At 38.3% G+C, this 17,634-nt stretch overlaps 1 protein-coding gene across 4 annotated transcripts in view; it reads right to left on the bottom strand.

The window, feature by feature from the left end:
• Positions 1-17,634, bottom strand: part of LOC126108591 (zinc finger protein 493-like) — a 184,743-nt gene that overhangs the window by 74,671 nt on the left and 92,438 nt on the right. For 2 of the 4 annotated variants that reach the window (XM_049913887.1, XM_049913885.1), the window contains exon 5: positions 9,811-9,848. The exons of the other annotated variants lie outside the window; for them this stretch is intronic. In XM_049913887.1, coding sequence (XP_049769844.1) covers positions 9,811-9,848 — 38 coding nt within the window. The remainder of the gene's footprint in view (positions 1-9,810; positions 9,849-17,634) is intronic. 4 annotated transcript variants of the gene reach the window in all.

Genomic DNA, 17,634 nt, shown 5'->3' on the forward strand with positions numbered 1-17,634 from the left:
CCCACATACAAGTACACACCACAAAATGTACTGGAGAATGATGAATACAAATTATACTGGAACAGAACGATTATAACAGATAAAACAACACCACATAACAAACCTGACATCATACTCACCAATAAAAAGAAGAAATTAACACAACTAATTGAAATATCCATACCCAACACAACAAATATACAGAAGAAAACAGGGGAAAAAATTGAAAAATACATCCAACTGGCTGAGGAAGTCAAGGACATGTGGCATCAGGATAAAGTCGACATTATCCCAATTATACTATCAACTACAGGAGTCATACCTCACAATATTCACCAGTACATCAATGCAATACAGCTACATCCAAACATATATATACAACTACAAAAATCTGTAATTATTGATACATGTTCAATTACCCGAAAGTTCCTAAATGCAATATAACATATACCATACAGTTACAAGGAAGTCACGCTTGACCGAGGTCCGCGTCACGTTCCATTTTTAACCAGACTTAAGTCTGAGAAAAAAAAGTCGATAATAATAGTAATAATAATGTCTGCGAAAGGAAATAATAATAATAATAGTCATTATTACTACAATTATTATTATTATTATTCAGTTATAACTATAATAGTAGTAGATGTCGCGAAAATATACTAACAGCAATTCATAAATAATTTGCTCACTTTTGACAAACATCGAAGGATAAGGATGTCAAGTCATGTATCAAAAGTCCCTGTTTTGAGCCAGTTTAAGTATTAATGCTGATGCTGATGAACAGAGAAAATGAGCAAATAAGCCTCTAACTAACACTATGTGCTTTTCTTGCAGGAGAGGTGAATTCACTGCAGCAGCAGGCATCTGGTATCAACATAATGCTGTTCAGTCAAACCTACTGTTTGAATACCAGTGGATGTAAGCATGTTAGTCTCAGTGTAATATCGAATAGGGAGGTCTAATAAATGGCATTACTTGAAAACCATCTATTTAGTGATGACAAAGTAATATTCTCCTTGGATTAATGACATTGAGCATGCAATGTGTCAAAGAAGATTTCAGCCTTCTTCCACATAAAAGTTTGCTCTCCCCTGATGTTATGAGGTGATCATACCATCTCTGTAGGGGATTAAGTTGGTACAGTTAAAATAGTTAACAGAGGGACCACAGATCTACAGGAACAGATTTTCAACATTTTAATGAAATGCAGTACAGGATGAGCTAACGTGTTGGCAAAGAAGGCAGTCACATATCTTCCAATTCTACGGCACATTGTGCAGTAATCTACAGTTGATCACTTGCCAAATTTTCCACACATTGTTAACTACCATAGCTTGAAAAAAATGGCTCTGAGCACTATGGCACTTAACTTCTGAGGTCATCAGTCCCCTAGAACTTAGAACTACTTAAACCTAACTAACCTAAGGACATCACACACATCCATGCCCAGGGCAGGAATCTAACCTGTGACCATAGCGGTCGCGCGGTTCCAGACTGTAGCGCCTAGAACCACTTGGTCACCCCGGGCCGGCGCCATAGCTTGACTCCATAGTGCATTCTGTTAATTGATGGAAGTGGATATGTATGATTCATCATTACCAGATGTGGGCACTGAATTACAATCTTATTTAAGTTTTGTTGATATACCCAGCTGTAAAGAAGACAACTCCATTTCAATGTAAACAATAAGTTACCACCGTAACCAAGTGGACGAAACAGTCTCACCACAAGGGTCTTTAAATGACGAGTCCTGCAATGATGAAGGTAGAAACCAGAAGAACAAGACGAATGGATCATTACTTCTCGATATTAGAAGTGCTTTGGTTATTGAAGCTTCATGCTGCGGAAAATAATATAGTTTTTACACTGTTGACATTCTGTGGGAGACCACTTAGAGCATGTATATATTTTTCAAAAATTCTGTTTCACTCAAAATAGCAGCTACTGTAGGAGATTTTGCATGGAGTTAAGGGAGTAACATACTAGGCAGCCAGAAAAAGCAGTGTTATTCCACCATCTGACAATGTAAAACCAAACACCACATTCTTATTTGGCAACATCTCAGTGGAAAATCAGGTTATCTGCAGATATTTCTGCTTTTCTCGCCACATGCAAGTCAATATATTTTACTTCAGTGAGACATACTTAAGCATACGACAGCCCTTGGTCTGAGATACACCAACCTTGTAACTTTCAAACAGGACAATGTGAATTTAATGCATATTTTCCAAGCACCTGTAGGAACTGACATGTCACTCAATGAATTCGTTATATGTGAGGATTGCCAGAGTAACTCTCAGTATAGCTTGCTGGTTACAGATAAAGCTAGTAAATTGAATGAGGGTCAATAGAAACAAAACTTCAACAAGATTCTTCAGAAAGGCAATGCACCAAAAAGCACCTGTCAGTATATTGCACACTATGCACATGTGTTGCACATTCATTCGGAGGACGCAAAGGACGTGCATTTGACAAAAAATGGAGGCAATCAACACTAAATTAATGGAACTCAAGGTCTTGTCAAGGAAGGTGCTATGAATGTTGAGGTGTTGAATGCTCGAATACAGCGATGTGAACTGTGTGTCAACGAGAAATTAAACAAATCAATGCAAAACTAACGTATGTGTGGAACAACAATGTGATGGCCAAAGCACTTCACCCCCATCACCACCGATTGTCTCAAAGTATATGTAAGTTGTAAACTGTCTCAAAAATGGCTTAGTATACAGCAGCATGTTGTCGAAAAAGTGTAATGCTAAAAACTGAGGTGCGGAGGGCATTTTGACAGAAGTTACATGTGTAAAAGTTAGGGCAACTGCAACGAGACCAGTATCTCCCAGTAACAGGTAAGTCAGTAACTGACAGGCTGAAAGAGCTGTCAGGGACTATGGACAAAAGCATAAACAGGAGGAGGAGGAGTAATGCCGAGTTAAGACAGAACGTATCAGGTCATCAGGGCAAAACCATATATGTTAGGTAACCACTCAATCTGTTTAACCAAGAAAGCAATAAGAATAGGGAACAAGGAATTTGAAAGATTGCCTAGGCTGTTACAGTTAATACTTTTGAAAATGTCAAATGTTAAAAATATACCCTGAAACAATAAAAACATGTGGTCCAATATTACACATGACCAACGCATGTAAAACCCAAAAAGGATGAACAGAAGCGTCATAGAGCGACAAATACAGGATTTTAACTGAACCAGCAGTAGCAGCTCCACATAGTCCAGGTAAAATAGTCGTAGTTCAGCCTGAGAGACTGAACAATCTACCTCTAGAGCATATAAATTATGGTAACTAAATGAAATCATAGATCGATTACGACTGCTTACAGCTTCAGCTGGTGAAGACAAAGCAGATCACAGGAACAAAATAATATCGATCTTCCCTGAGCTTAAAAAATTTGAATCGTTGAGTAATTGAGGAGTGAGTTGTTCGTGAGCTTTACATACATGCATGCAGAATATTTCTGATAATATGAGGAATGGATTATGCATGGCAGGCTGGTCTCAGATACGCAATACTACTAACAATCAAATTATGGTTCCAAGTACATTCTCATGGTTACAGATACATTCCAATTTCGCTTGGGCCTTACCTTTGGAAGGAAAGACAGAGAAGGAGGTTTGAGAGGATTCTGAACAACTGTTGCAGACAGGACTAAATCGACTGGCCAACAACTTTGAGACAAATGATGGAAGTGAATTTTACGACAGGCAGTTCAAAGCAGAATTGGAATGATGTGGGATAAATCACTATTCAATATTCTCCCATTTGGAACCTAGTATTGCCAAATGGTTGAACTGGACAATCAAAAACCGAATGAGAAGCAATTTATCTTCAACGTATGCGCAAATGGCTGAACATACAGCCACAAATCATTGACAAATATAATCGCATTATTCACCACAGTATTAAGAACAAGCCTATTCATGTCAGAAATGAATTACAGGAATGCTTTTAACCCAATATGTTCCTCATAGAGCAGGTCATATGAAGTCGAGGGAACAGGGCATTGATGAAATGGCTTAGTTTCTTATCTAAGCTCAAGAGCTACGTGAATACTCGAAATATCCTACGTAATACAAAAAGCAAAGCTCAAACCATGCAGTAGTGTGACATGAGTGCTAGGAAACGTATCAACATAGTTGGAGGTGGTATTCTCGAGAATCTGCCATTCGAACTTTGCATCTCTGGATACAGTTTCTGTGGAGCTCGAACAAAACTGAAATAGCACCTGGCTTATGCTGATAAGGGCTTTAAGGTTCTGAACAATATATGCAAAGGGGACCACATTGGCTACACTTCAAATAAAGATCATTATATTGCAGACCAAATGTTCATTGATAAGGCTGCACAGGATTGTCAAGGGATGGATATTCATGTAGGACAACCTATTTCTGCATACTTGGTTGATAAGGCAATGTTTGCTCGAACTTAAATTGGGTACTGGACTAACCTTCAAGAAACACTCAATGCAGCTCACTGCACACTAAAGAAGAAGAAAAACCTACGGGATGTTTAAAAAATTGTTGACAGCGGCGAAAGGTACCTTGAGGCAGAAAGAAGGAAGGAAACGATGTGTTAAAACGCCCAGGTTCCTACCAATACCAAAGACATCTGGTGGAAAAATTCTGTTTCTGACACCTCCATTTGCTGCGCTGTCAGCCACTGGTTTCATCAGCTAGAAAATCTAACGTTTTTCAAGCAGTACAGAACGCCCGAAAAAGCGAAAAGTTATCACAAGCAGCTAAAAGGCATAATGTGACCATGGAGGCCATCGCTATCGGTAAAGGCCTATATTTACAACACAGGAAATGGCTTGGGTTGTACATTAAAAAAATGCCCACGGCAATTGTACTGAAAAGAAGCATTAAAAACATATATATGCTTAAACTCGCCATAAAACTTAAAATCACTAGATTTTACAACGTGCTTACGTAGGATACATTGCCTGAGACAATGTGGAAATCCAAGAAACGTGGAACTGTAAATTTAGATGTTTGGGGTACGGAGCTCTTGGTAATTTTAGGCCACCTAAAGAATCGTGTTGTCACTTCACCAATAGGAACCAGCTGTTGTATAATGTTCGACTCTACCATGACATCAGTTCATATCTCTGAGGATATTTCTGCATGATATTTTTCCTGAAAATCGTATAAAAACAATCAGTATCCAAGTCTCCACATCATTTGAATCTGCAATGTAATGACGTTCACTCTAATTCTGAAAGAACATTGGTCTAAATTGAAAGCAAACTACTTTCCTCTAATATATGAGCAAGGGGTAGTGATGGGCAGCATTGACTGGTATGGAAACACACAAAAGCATGGCTAACGTCACTGAATTAATAATAAATTGCATCTCGGGAATGTGGAAGTTGTGGAAATATCTCCAGGCTCTTGGGACACTGACCATTCATATGTATACCTGGAATGTTTTGTTAAACGATTTGAGGTACATGCAAACGTTAATATGTTTAAATCAGAGATAAAAGCAAAACACATTGCGGACTTCAGCCACAAATATTCAGTAGGATGGCTACTAGGTTTCTCGTGTGGACAAGTGATGGTGCATAATACTGATAAAATTTGTGAGTTATCAACTGGTGGCCATACTGCCAGTCAGTACAATTCGCGTAGAGTGTAATATTGCAACGAATCTCGACGACAGATTAGTCCATACTATTTATGCATTTTTTCCTACAGTCGGTCCTGCTTATAAAAGTGGAGAAAATGAAGTCCACAATGAACATGGGCTGCTACATGAAGCCAAGATGGCGAAGAATTCACAACCATCAGGAACGTGGCAGGTACCGTGAAATTAAGCTGCCGAAGTAGAAGCCAAAAGTGAGCTCCGGATGGTAACAGCTGTTTGGCGTGCCCCATACTGGCAGGCAAGGGAGTCATCCAATAAGAGGGAATAGGATGAGTGGCCAGGCGTGAAAGAGAAATGGCATGCCTAACCACTGAGGACATCATGCCAGTATGACTAGTAGTTCAAAATGCCCTGCATAGACTCTCAATCGGGATGGTGAAAAAGTCGCCAGTGGCAAAACATATTCCATGATGGTGGAGGCTGTTAAGACAGCATATGATGGACAGAAGTGCAGAGGAATGAACTGAACACTCACAGTCTAGTTATGAATGGACAAGGAATTTTAAAAAAATGGAGGAGGGTGGTCTGATGCGCTCCCCTGGAAGTACCACTTAAGAGAAGTAGGACACTGAGGGACTGGGAACTATGTACACCCAGGTAAGAATACACGGGATTACCAGGGAAGTTTCCTATCAGACATGAGCCCCAGGAATTTTCTAGTTTCAGCGAATAGAAGAACAAAAGGCGCAAGATGTAAAGAGGGTGTAACAAACTCATTCTGCCTCCAAATACTCAAATAAAAGGTTTTGCCAGTGGAAAAGTGAAGGCTGTAGAACTGCAACAGATTGTAAAATCCTAGATGAAAAGCGAGCTGAGATGCTTGGTGGGAGAGTCCACAATATGGTTAATGGGAATAGCAAAGACAATGATACTCAGTACGAGCATTCAGGCATCACATTTCTTGGGTAAATGTGTCTGACAAAGCCAAACCATCTAAACATTGATAAAACTTTGTCTTTCAAAACTTCCTCTAGTTAATGGGGCAGATACCTCTGAAGCCCCACATGTATAGACTACAGAGGATACCAGCCCTCCAGCAGATGCATCAGGATGATGGTTCAAAATGTGGAGAGCAAATTTCTGCAAGCCAATCACATCGCTGCATGCCTCAGTCCACCAGGGACCAGGACACGCTACAGTAAACTTGAAGTGCATGGTATGGAACATCCTGCGGCGGCAAGGATAACGTTTGGAAGATACTTTACCTGGTCATCACATCTGTGTACAGGTCGTGAGGGTGGAGTAAAAAGCGTCCAGTCGGCCTTAGAAAGTTGCCAATTGGATTTGTACTCAGGTGGGATAGGAGTCGGCGAATGGATAGCACACAGAAAGTGATCACTTGAGTATGTGTCAGAGGAAACGAGCCATTCAAGACGATGGGCGAGCTGGACAGCGCAGAACGAGAGGTCCAAATGGTAATAAATGTGCATGGAATCTGAAGAGAACATGTGCGCTACAATGGTAAGAGACATGATTCAGAAGGTCAGCTAAGAGGGAAGCTCTTCGACAATTTCTCCAAGAGCCCCAAAGCAGATGGTGGGCATTAAAGTCGCCAAGCAACAAAAAGGAGTAAGGGAGCTGACCAATGAGCTGGAGTAAGTCCAACCTGGTAACAGCAAATGATGGAGGGGTGTAGATGTTACAAAGAGAAAAGGTGAAATGAGTAAGGAAAATGCAGACTGCAACAGCTAGCAGTGGAGTGTTCAATGAGATGGATGACCAGCATGGCTCCCCACTACATGGAATGGTGTCCTTGGGGGAAAGGTTACAGAGGACCAGAAGGAAACATGAGAGGTCAAAGAGGTTGTGAGGACAATTTTTTTCTCCGAAGCAGAAAACAAGAGGACACTGCAATTCCAAGAGCAGCTGTAATTCCTCCTTTTTGGATCTAACGCCATGAATGTTCCATTGGAGAAGAGTCATAATGGGGATTGGGCCGGAGAGAACAAATAAAGATTAGTCACCCTGGTTGCTTCTAAGTGCCAGCCTTCAAAAATTCACTACTACAGGGGGCAGAGGCTGGAGAATCCTGTTCTATGAGATCTACAAACATACTGGCTTTCTCCCTGGGTCAGCAAGTGAAATCCATGGCCTAAAATTGGTAGGCAGTGGGCACCAGAAAAACAGAGGTCAGTCAGGTGAGGGTACATGTGCCAACAGCACTGAAGGGGATCTCCAAGTCAGGGAAGGAGAAAACCATTTGTTTTTTTTAGAGTTCTTAAAGATTTCTAGTTGGCAAATGAAGAATACTTTTTTAGCTGCAGAAAGTCTTTGCAGGAGTACTGATTTTGTCCTTTCAGCTGACAGTTGTGTAGCAGGTGTTTTCGGCACCAGGGGCAAAGATCTTATGGCTTGTTGCGCAGCTGTAGGAGACGGGGATGCTACTGTGACATGGGTGATTTCACTACTGCAATACTGAACTTGAGGTTGCAAGTCTGGCTGGACATATCCTCCACTATGCATGCCATAGCAAAAACGGTACCATAAAGGCCAAATGGTAAAATGCACTGATTTTCCCTAGCTAACAACTGCAAGTAACAGGGTGGGGTTTGATGTCCTTCACTCAGATCTCCTGGATGGCTTGCTACGTAAGACACATGGGACATTTACGGGATGACAATTGATATAGCAGAGAGGAGGCAAACAGCTGCCCTCATGAGAATCTCTGCCGAGAGTAACACATTTGGCCATGTTTTGACAAGATACGTGTTTTATTATAATGTTGACAGTTCTAGGAACTCATCTGGTTTGGAATGTATGGTTGGACCATGATGACTTTTCATAGCCTGCCTTAATGTTTGAGGCAAACACTACTCGAGCAAATAGTAGAAAATTGGTGCATGTGGGCATTAAGTTTGCATCCATCTTTTTCATTACTCAATGGGCTGCAGTGATGCCATGATTAGAGAGGTAAGTGTGGATTTCTCCCTTGGTGAGGCCATCAATGGTCCTCAACACGTACAGGGTAACTCTGGAGGAGTGTTGCTATAAGGAGTTGTTGGGCTTGAAAATCGCAAAAAGTCTTCAGAAGCAAAGTTGCATTACATCAATGAGGAAAGAATTGCACAGGGCCTGCAACTGCAACAACGCCTCTCAGAATAATGCATGCATAAACCGTAGTAAAGGACTGACCACCTCTGGTACATGATACCATGAGGAACTGATATGCAGCTGGTAGGGCCTTCAAATCTTTGGCCTCATTCTGTTTACATTTAGTAGACATACACTAAGATGTTGACTGAGTCACTGAAAAAAAAGTCTCCCATATTTGTCAACGACTCCAATGGCATGCTCCTTCCAACAGGGCCCCCCTCAGAGAGTGATTCACCCACTGTAAATGACTGTTCACATCTCAGGCCACGCCTCCCGAACTCCTGACACAGGGACCAATTGGCATTTGGGAAGGTAACAGCTTAAGCAGTCACCCCTCTCTGGACCAGGCCTGTAACAGAGGGTATGTGCGAAGCCTACCCAATTGACCTGGAGCTGAGAATTATGCATTACCTTGTAAATTATGTATTACCTTGTCACCTGTAATGTGTCTAATGAATGGGCAAGCCTTCAGGAACACACTGGGATGAATAGGAAACTAAGAGAATGAGGATTCACCAGTTAAGTCTTCACAACCTTACTGAAACTGGCACCAGCTACTTACATTTCTTCTTCATGGTGGCCCATAAACTGTCACCACTAGAAGATTGTGTGTTTCCTGAGCACCACTGTGCAACAGCATTGAAAGAGCTGTTCAACACTATTCATTAACCTAGAAGGCTGGGAATCAGCTCCAATTTTTGGGTATATAGCCACTCACCATTTCTTCTTACTCTTTCTACTGCAATATGATATTAGCTTGTGCCCATCAACATGAATCTGTTGAATTTCAGTGATTTTCATGTGATGTTCTGCATTAAGCATAATACAGCTCCTGACATTCCACCTGAACTTTTATTTTCCTGTATGGATAGTAGACATTTGCTCTATTTCTCTAGAAAAAGTCATAACGGTTGTTGCAGAGAATAGCATTACTGACCAAACTGTCTTGTAATGTTGTTGCTTATCAGTAATACTGAATAATTGCAGTAGTGCATTTTATATCTGAAGTACTCTCACAATTAATAAATAAAAATTTATATTTCTCAAAAAGTTCTGCAGTGAAATTTTGAAAACTTACCTTGCTGCATCGGATGTGTATCTTGTTGAGGTTTCCACCTGAAATATTTCAAGAAATGGCCAGTGTTTTAGAAAAGATAAGACAGTAAATAAATTTCTATTAACGCCCACCAACATGTGATTGGTCCACAAAATGCTGTAAGTGAGGCTTCAAAATATCATTAAACAGGACACGATAAACTGTTGCAGTTAATGAAAAAGAATGTCATTAAGAATTCATTGTCCATTTTCTCACTTTGTTTTCAGTGCTGTAAATCACTACACAAGCCAATAACTTGGTTGTAGCAGTACTTCCTACAAGACACTTCACAAAGAAAAGTGACCAAAAGCATCTTTAACCTGTCATACACTTACGCCTTGTGTAAAATTTTCGTTCACTTTTTTTAATTATTGAAATTGACATTCACTGACAGAGAAATCAATCATCATATGTGACACATTTGTGCCTTTGTGCTCTGGGCAGCCCAGACCAACTTGCAGAAGTGAGGAGTGAGTTCTAAACTAAACCATAAGTTCATACCCAAGACAATATACGGGCTTGGATCGTTAAATATACAAAGATTAGTAAATATTGTCAAACTCAACATACTTTCAGACATTGTAAATGGACAATAAGTTAAAATTGGCATTACAAAATAGCACATTCACAGATGAAGAAATACCACAGTCAGAGAACTGTAGATTCTTCACGGAGAACACTGGGAAGAAATTAGCAAAACTGCTCCAGAGCTACACTCTGCAATCATAATGGCAATTATGTTGCAAATGGTACCAAATTTTTCATTACCTCCAGGAAGAGTCTCTCCCTGCAATAATTCAATATTTAGATGAGAGGTACACAATAATTAATGCACACGCACCAATAAATCAGGATAAGAAGAACAATGTTCAAGATACTCACAAAAGTAAAGTGAAAAATAATGTTAGTATATTTCATCAAACTATTGGGAATTGAAGAATGAAATTGATGAGCCTCTGCTTTGTTTAGAAGATATAGCAACTGAGAATGTAATAGATGTACTATGCCTGTCTGAGCATCACATTGTTACTGATATGCAAAAGGTTAGCATAAATGGGTACAAATTAGCTGCACATGTAAGTAGGGATAATATGATGAGACGAGGAGTTGCCATATATGCCAGAAGCTTCCACAGTGTAAAAAATTTATAAACTTTTTGTGTAGAGCAACACATGGAAACATGTGCCACTCAACTTAAACTAAATGATGGCACTTTCATAATTGTAACAGTGTATAGGTCCCCCTCAGGGAATTTCAGCTATTTCTAGAAAACTAGGATGCTTTGTTGTGCTATCTGTCAGAGAGGGGGAAGCAAATTATCATTTGTGGGGATTTCAATGTTGATTCCCTGAAAGAGTGTAATAGGAAGAATGACCTTGTAGTATTACTCAGTTCTTTCAATTTGAGCGCCGTCATTGATTTTCCAACTCAGATAACAAAGAACAGCAGTACATTGATAAATAACTTTTTTATAGACCAAGATAAGTTTAAGGACATAAATGCTCATCCTGTTGAGAATGGTCTTTCAGATCATGGTGCACAGCTAGTTACAGTACATGACATAGCTTCATGCAGTGTATCAAATCAGACTTTCAAAGCAGTGCATTCAATTAACAATATAAATATTGCAAACTTTAGGGAAAGACTACAGCAGCTAGACTGGGATGATGTGTATAAGGAACCCGATGCAATCTTGAAATATAAGTTATTTCACGATACATTTTTAAGGGTATTTGAAAATCGTTTTCCCAAGAAAATAGTTAAACATAATTCCAAGAAATCATATAAAAAACCTTGGCTAACTAAAGGAATAAGAATATCTTGCAACCGTAAAAGATAACTGTATCTAACAGCAAGAGGGAGTACTGACCCCGAAATTGTTCAATATTATAAAAACTATTGTGCGTTACTAAGAAAAGTTATTAAAAAGTCCAGAAGCATGTGTATCATGTCTGAGATCAGTAACTATGATAATAAAATTAAAGAAATTTGGAATATTATTGAAAGGGAAACGTGGCAACCAAGAGCACAGGAAGACTTTAGTGCCATAAAACTGAATGACAAGTGTACTAACAAAAATCAGAAATTGAAAATATTTTCAATAATCATTTTTTAAATGTTGTGGAGAACATAGGATCTAGATCTTCACTAGAAGAGGCAAGGCTACTAATAGAAGAGGCCATACCTGTGCAGTTTGAAACAACTGTAATTCCACCAACCTCTCCCTCTGAAATCAGTAAGATAATAAACTCACTGAAAAGCAAAAGCTCTTACGGAATTGATGGCATTTCCAGCAAGGTACTTAAAGCTTGTTCCCCACAGATAAGTAGGATTCTCAGCCACGTGTGTAATGGCTCTTTGGAGCAGGGTGTTTTCCCCAATAGACTGAAATATGCCATTGTAAAACCATTCCATAAAAAGGGGGATACGTCAGATGTCAACAACTACCACCCAATCTCTCTTCTGACAGCTCTATCAAAATTTTTCAGAAAGTTATGTATTCAAGAGCAGCCTCCCATATTTGTAAAAATAAAGTACTAACAAAATGTGTTTGGTTTTCAGAAAGGCTTTTCAACAGAAAATGCTATATACGCTTTCACTGATCAAATATTAAATGCTCTGAATAACCGGACATCACCCATTGGTATTTTTTGTAATCTCTCAAAGGCCTTCGATTGTGTAAATCATGGAATTCTTTCAGATAAGCTAAATCATTATGCTTTGAGTGGGGCAGTGCACAAATGGTTTAATTCATACTTAGCTACAAGAATGCAGAAAGTTGAAATAAGTGGTTCATGTAATGTTAAAACAACAGCTGATTCCTCAAACGGGGGGGCTATCAAGTACGGGGTCCAACAGGGTTCGGTCTTAGGTCATTTACTGTTCTTGATATACATTAATGACCTACCATTCCACATTGATGAAGATGCAAAGTTAGTTCTTTTTGCTGATGATACAAGTATAGTAATAACATCCAAAAACCAAGAACTAAGAGATGTAATTGTAAATGATGTTTTTCACAAAATTATTAAGTGGTTCTCAGCAAACGGACTCTCTTTAAATTTTGATAAAACACAGTATATACAGTTCCGTACAGTAAATGGCAAAACTCCAATAATAAATATAGACTTTGAACAGAAGTCTGTAGCTAAGGTAGAATTTTCAAAATATTTAGGTGCGTGCATTGATGAGAGGTTAAACTGGAAGCAACACATTGATGGTCTGCTGAAACGTCTGAGTTCAGCTACGTATGCTATTAGGGTTATAGCAAATTTTGGTGATAGGAATCTAAGTAAATTAGTTTACTATGCCTACTTTCATTCACTGCTTTCGTATGGCATCATATTCTGGGGCAATTCATCATTGAGTAGAAAAGTATTCATTGCTCAAAAACGTGTAACCAGAATTATTGCTGGAGCCCACCCACTGTCATCCTGCAGACATCTGTTTAAGGATCTAGGAATCATCACAGTAACCTCACAGTATATATATTCACTTATGAAATTGGTTGTTAATAATCCAACCCAGTTCAAAAGTAATAGCAGTGTGCATAGCTATAACACCAGGAGAAAGGATGATCTTCACTATGCAGACTTTGGCACAGAAAGGGGTAAATTATGCTGCCACTAAAGTCTTTGGTCACCTACCAAACAGCATCAAAAGCCTGACAGATAGCCAACTAACATTTAAAAATAAATTAAAAGAATTTCTAGATGTCAACTCCTTCTACTCATTCGCTGAATTTTTAGATATAAATTAAGGGGGGAAAAAACCAACTTAAATGTTAGTGTCATGCAATATTTTGTGTAATGTAATATCTTGTACAGACATCTTTTATTAACCTGACACGTTCCACATCATTACGAAGTGTCGTATTCATGATCTATGGAACAAGTATTAATCTAATCTAATGCAGAAGGTAAAACAGTCCTGCGAACAATGTTGAGAAGCATTCTCAAAAATTTTCGAAAAAGTAATGTACCGTCGTCTTTATAACCATCTTATCTCAAATAACATACTGTCAAAGTCACAGTTTGGATTTCTAAAACGTTCTGATATTGAGAAGGCTATCTACACTTACAGTGCAAAATGTACTTAATTCATTAGACAAAAAATTGCAGGCAACTGGTATATTTTGTGATCTGTCAAAGGCATTTGACTGTGTAAATCACAATATCCTTTTAAGTAAACTAGAATATTATAGTGTAACAGGAAATGCTGCAAAATGGTTCAAATCTTATATCTCTGGCAGGAAACAAAGGGTGTTATTAGGAAAGAGACATGTATCAAGCTATCAGGCATCATCCAACTGGGAACTAATTACATGTGGGGTCCCACAAGGTTCCATTTTGGGGCCCTTACTTTTTCTTGTGTATATCAATGACCTTTCATCAGTAATATTACCAGATGCCAAGTTTGTTTTGTTTGCTGATGATACAAACATTGCAATAAATAGCAAATCAAGTGTAGTCTTAGAAAGATCAGCTAATAAAATATTTGTGGACATTAATCACTGGTTCCTAGCCAATTCTTTGTCACTAAACTTTGAAAAAACACACTACATGCAGTTCAGAACTTGTAAGGGGTGTCCCAAGAGTATATGTCTAACATATGATGACAAGAAGATAGAAGAAGTGGACAGTGTTAAATTCTTGGGATTACAGCTTGATAATAAATTCAACTGGGAGGAGCACACCACAGAACTGCTGAAGCGTCTTAACAAATCTCTGTTTGCAATGCGAATTTTGTCAGACATAGGGGATATAAAAATGAAAAAGCTGGCATACTATGCTTACTTTCATTCCATAATGTCATATGGGACTATTTTCTGGGGTAATTCATCAAGCCAAGCTAAAGTTTTCCGGGCACAAAAACGTGCAGTAAGAATTATATGTGGTGTGAACTCAAGAACATCCTGCAGAAGCCTGTTTAGGGAACTAGGGATACTAACTACAGCTTCCCAATATATTTATTCCTTAATGAAATTTGTCATTAAAAATATATCACTTTTTCAAACCAACAGCTCAATTCATGGAATCAATAAGAATAATCTTCACAAGGATTTAAAGTCACTTAGTCTTGTACAAAAAGGTGTGCATTATTCAGGAACACACATTTTCAATAACTTGCCAGCAGCCATAAAAAGCTTAACAACCAATGAAATTCAGTTTAAGAGAAGCCTAAAGGATTTATTGGTGGCCAACTCCTTCTACTCCATTGATGAATTTCTTAGTAAAACCAACTGATTTGTATATAAGTACAACATAACTTCTGCACAATTTCAATGCAGTAATGTGTTCACTGAAAATTTGTGTGTGTGTGTGTGTGTGTGTGTGTGTGTGTGTGTGTGTGTGTGCTTGTGTGTGTGTAAGTGTGTAAGTATAATCTAACTTCTGCACCATTTCAGTGCAGTAATGTGTTCATTGTAAATAAGTATTACAGTAGTTGTATTACATGTTTCTTACCTTATAAATAAATAAAAAACTTTTTTATTTTAAATTCAGTGCAATAGTATTTGTAAAATGACTCTTAGTGTTCATTAAAAAATGACGATCATTCCGCTTGGGACCTGTGGAATGGTACATTAGCTTATTTGTTTTAGTTGTAAATATTTGTCATGTATTGTTGTTTTTCTGACATGTTCCACATCCTGGACGACCTCCTCACTACGGATCAATTGGAATGAAAGTAAATCTAATCTAATCTAAATCTGAAAAAGTTCCAGAGGAAAACATATAAATTTTATTCAACTTCTATCCTCAGACTGGTACAGAATGGAGATGAGAACATTATCTGCCTACACTGAGCCTATTAAATGTATTTATTCACAATTGGAATTTTGCCTGTTATGCCATTCTCAAGTGACAGCTTACTATCAACTAAGTCAAAGTTATTACATGTCAACCCTACTGCTTGGGGAGTGGATATTAAGACATGCAGTATGACATGACTGTGACAGAAATTAGTACATGAAGGAATAACATGGTCTGGGCATACAGATTACAAAGACTCTCGTCTTGTAATGAATATGGAATGTGTAAACATGGTTAACACAAGGAAGGTATTACTTCAAAAGGAATTATAAAGGATTCAGACATCACACTGACCTACCATTTCAGAATTATACAGCTGCCAAATTAATTTTGAATAAATACATTCCATAACAGTCCAGGGAGAAAATGTTTTCATTTATAAATGTCTGTCTGACTGTGGATGTAAGAAAACGGGACAAATTGTAAGAAAAAGACATTTAGCTAAAATGTTGGCAGGTAACCACCCCCCCCCCCACACCACATACCTCACCAAGCATATGAGGTCAACAATAATATGATTTGAGAGTATCAGATAGCTTATGTGCCAATAACAAAGCACAATTCCAAAAAAGGCGATGAATTCCAGAGTCAGACATAGATACCTGTTGAAATTGACCATTACTACTGAACAATAAAAGTAAGATTCCTGGCATAGAATAACTGATAACCATGTTCACAGAAGATTCAAAGAAATTCCATGAAAAGGTTAAGGAGAAAACAGCAGCAGAAATTCTAAAATACAAGATATATACGGGATGGCTTACGACAGGATGGTCCTGTGAAGGGCAAATTGTTAAAGGACTAAAGGAGCAAAATGCTATTGGAATACCTCTGTAAAATTTCAGAAGGATTATGACTAAAAAGCAAGACTGCTTTTATTTCAAATTCTTAAAGAATCTGAAATACAGAAGACAACACGAGTCCTCTTAAAAGAAGTTGAGCCACATTATAGATAAGAACAGACTTTAGCCAAGGCAATGGACTAACTCCATTCTTCCTTCAGACCATACTAGAAAAGTGAACATTGAACAGGTGGAGCAGTTGTCCAAATCTAATACCAGACGTTGAATACTACTTGGTTAAAAAATGGATATGTCAATATTGTCTGTTCAACTTTCGTAGGTAATTTAGCAATACTGATGGTGTAGAGAAAGCACAAAACAGAGAGAAAGAAAAACAGTATGAAAAGCATGTCTACTCACCTCCTCTGATAAGAAGCTGTAGTGGGTAACAATAGGACTGCAACATCCCAATCAAATACAAAGCATGGGAGTATCAGGGGAATACAAATTTAAGGATCTATGAGAAGCCATGTAGCCAAATGGTGGGGAAAATGGAGCCACAAGAGGAAGTCTATGAAAGATGGACTTTGCATTTCTGTTAACAGATGATGTTTATAGTAAAAATTCGTTCTCCAAAATTGCAGAACCTCCAACTTCAAGGGCAGTCATTTGGCCAGAATACACATCTGCATCACAGACACTAATTTTAGAATCAACAATAGAGAGTGAAAATTATAAAAAAAGAAAAGATATTAGGAAACAGAACACCTGTACACACATTTAAATTCAGAAACAATACTGAAGTATAGATAAATATTTAAGAAAATAACTGGAGAAAAAATTTGGCAAAGAAGGCTAATGACTCAGCATACTGAAAACAAAAACTGTGCAGTAGTACTAAAAACTTAGAAAAAAGAGAACTCATTGGCTTACACAAGTGCACAAAGACCTCCAAGGAACTTGCCTAAATAAGCAAGAAATAGAAAACCACACCAAATACAGAAACACTATTGAGTTGATAAATTCTCCACAGCAAAATAGTACCAAAAAGACAAGGTAGAAATTGGACATCAGGTGAGTGGAAAGAAAAAAGTGTACAGATGAAGGAGTAGCATAGAGAAATTTAAAACCTTAGCTTGCCTGTAACTGAGCAGGAGAAAAATAAATTTGTTCTACATTTGTAGTATCTCCTCAGAAAGGCATAGTGACTG

This window comes from Schistocerca cancellata, chromosome 11 (genome assembly GCF_023864275.1).
Source record: "Schistocerca cancellata isolate TAMUIC-IGC-003103 chromosome 11, iqSchCanc2.1, whole genome shotgun sequence".
NCBI lineage: Eukaryota > Metazoa > Arthropoda > Insecta > Orthoptera > Acrididae > Schistocerca > Schistocerca cancellata.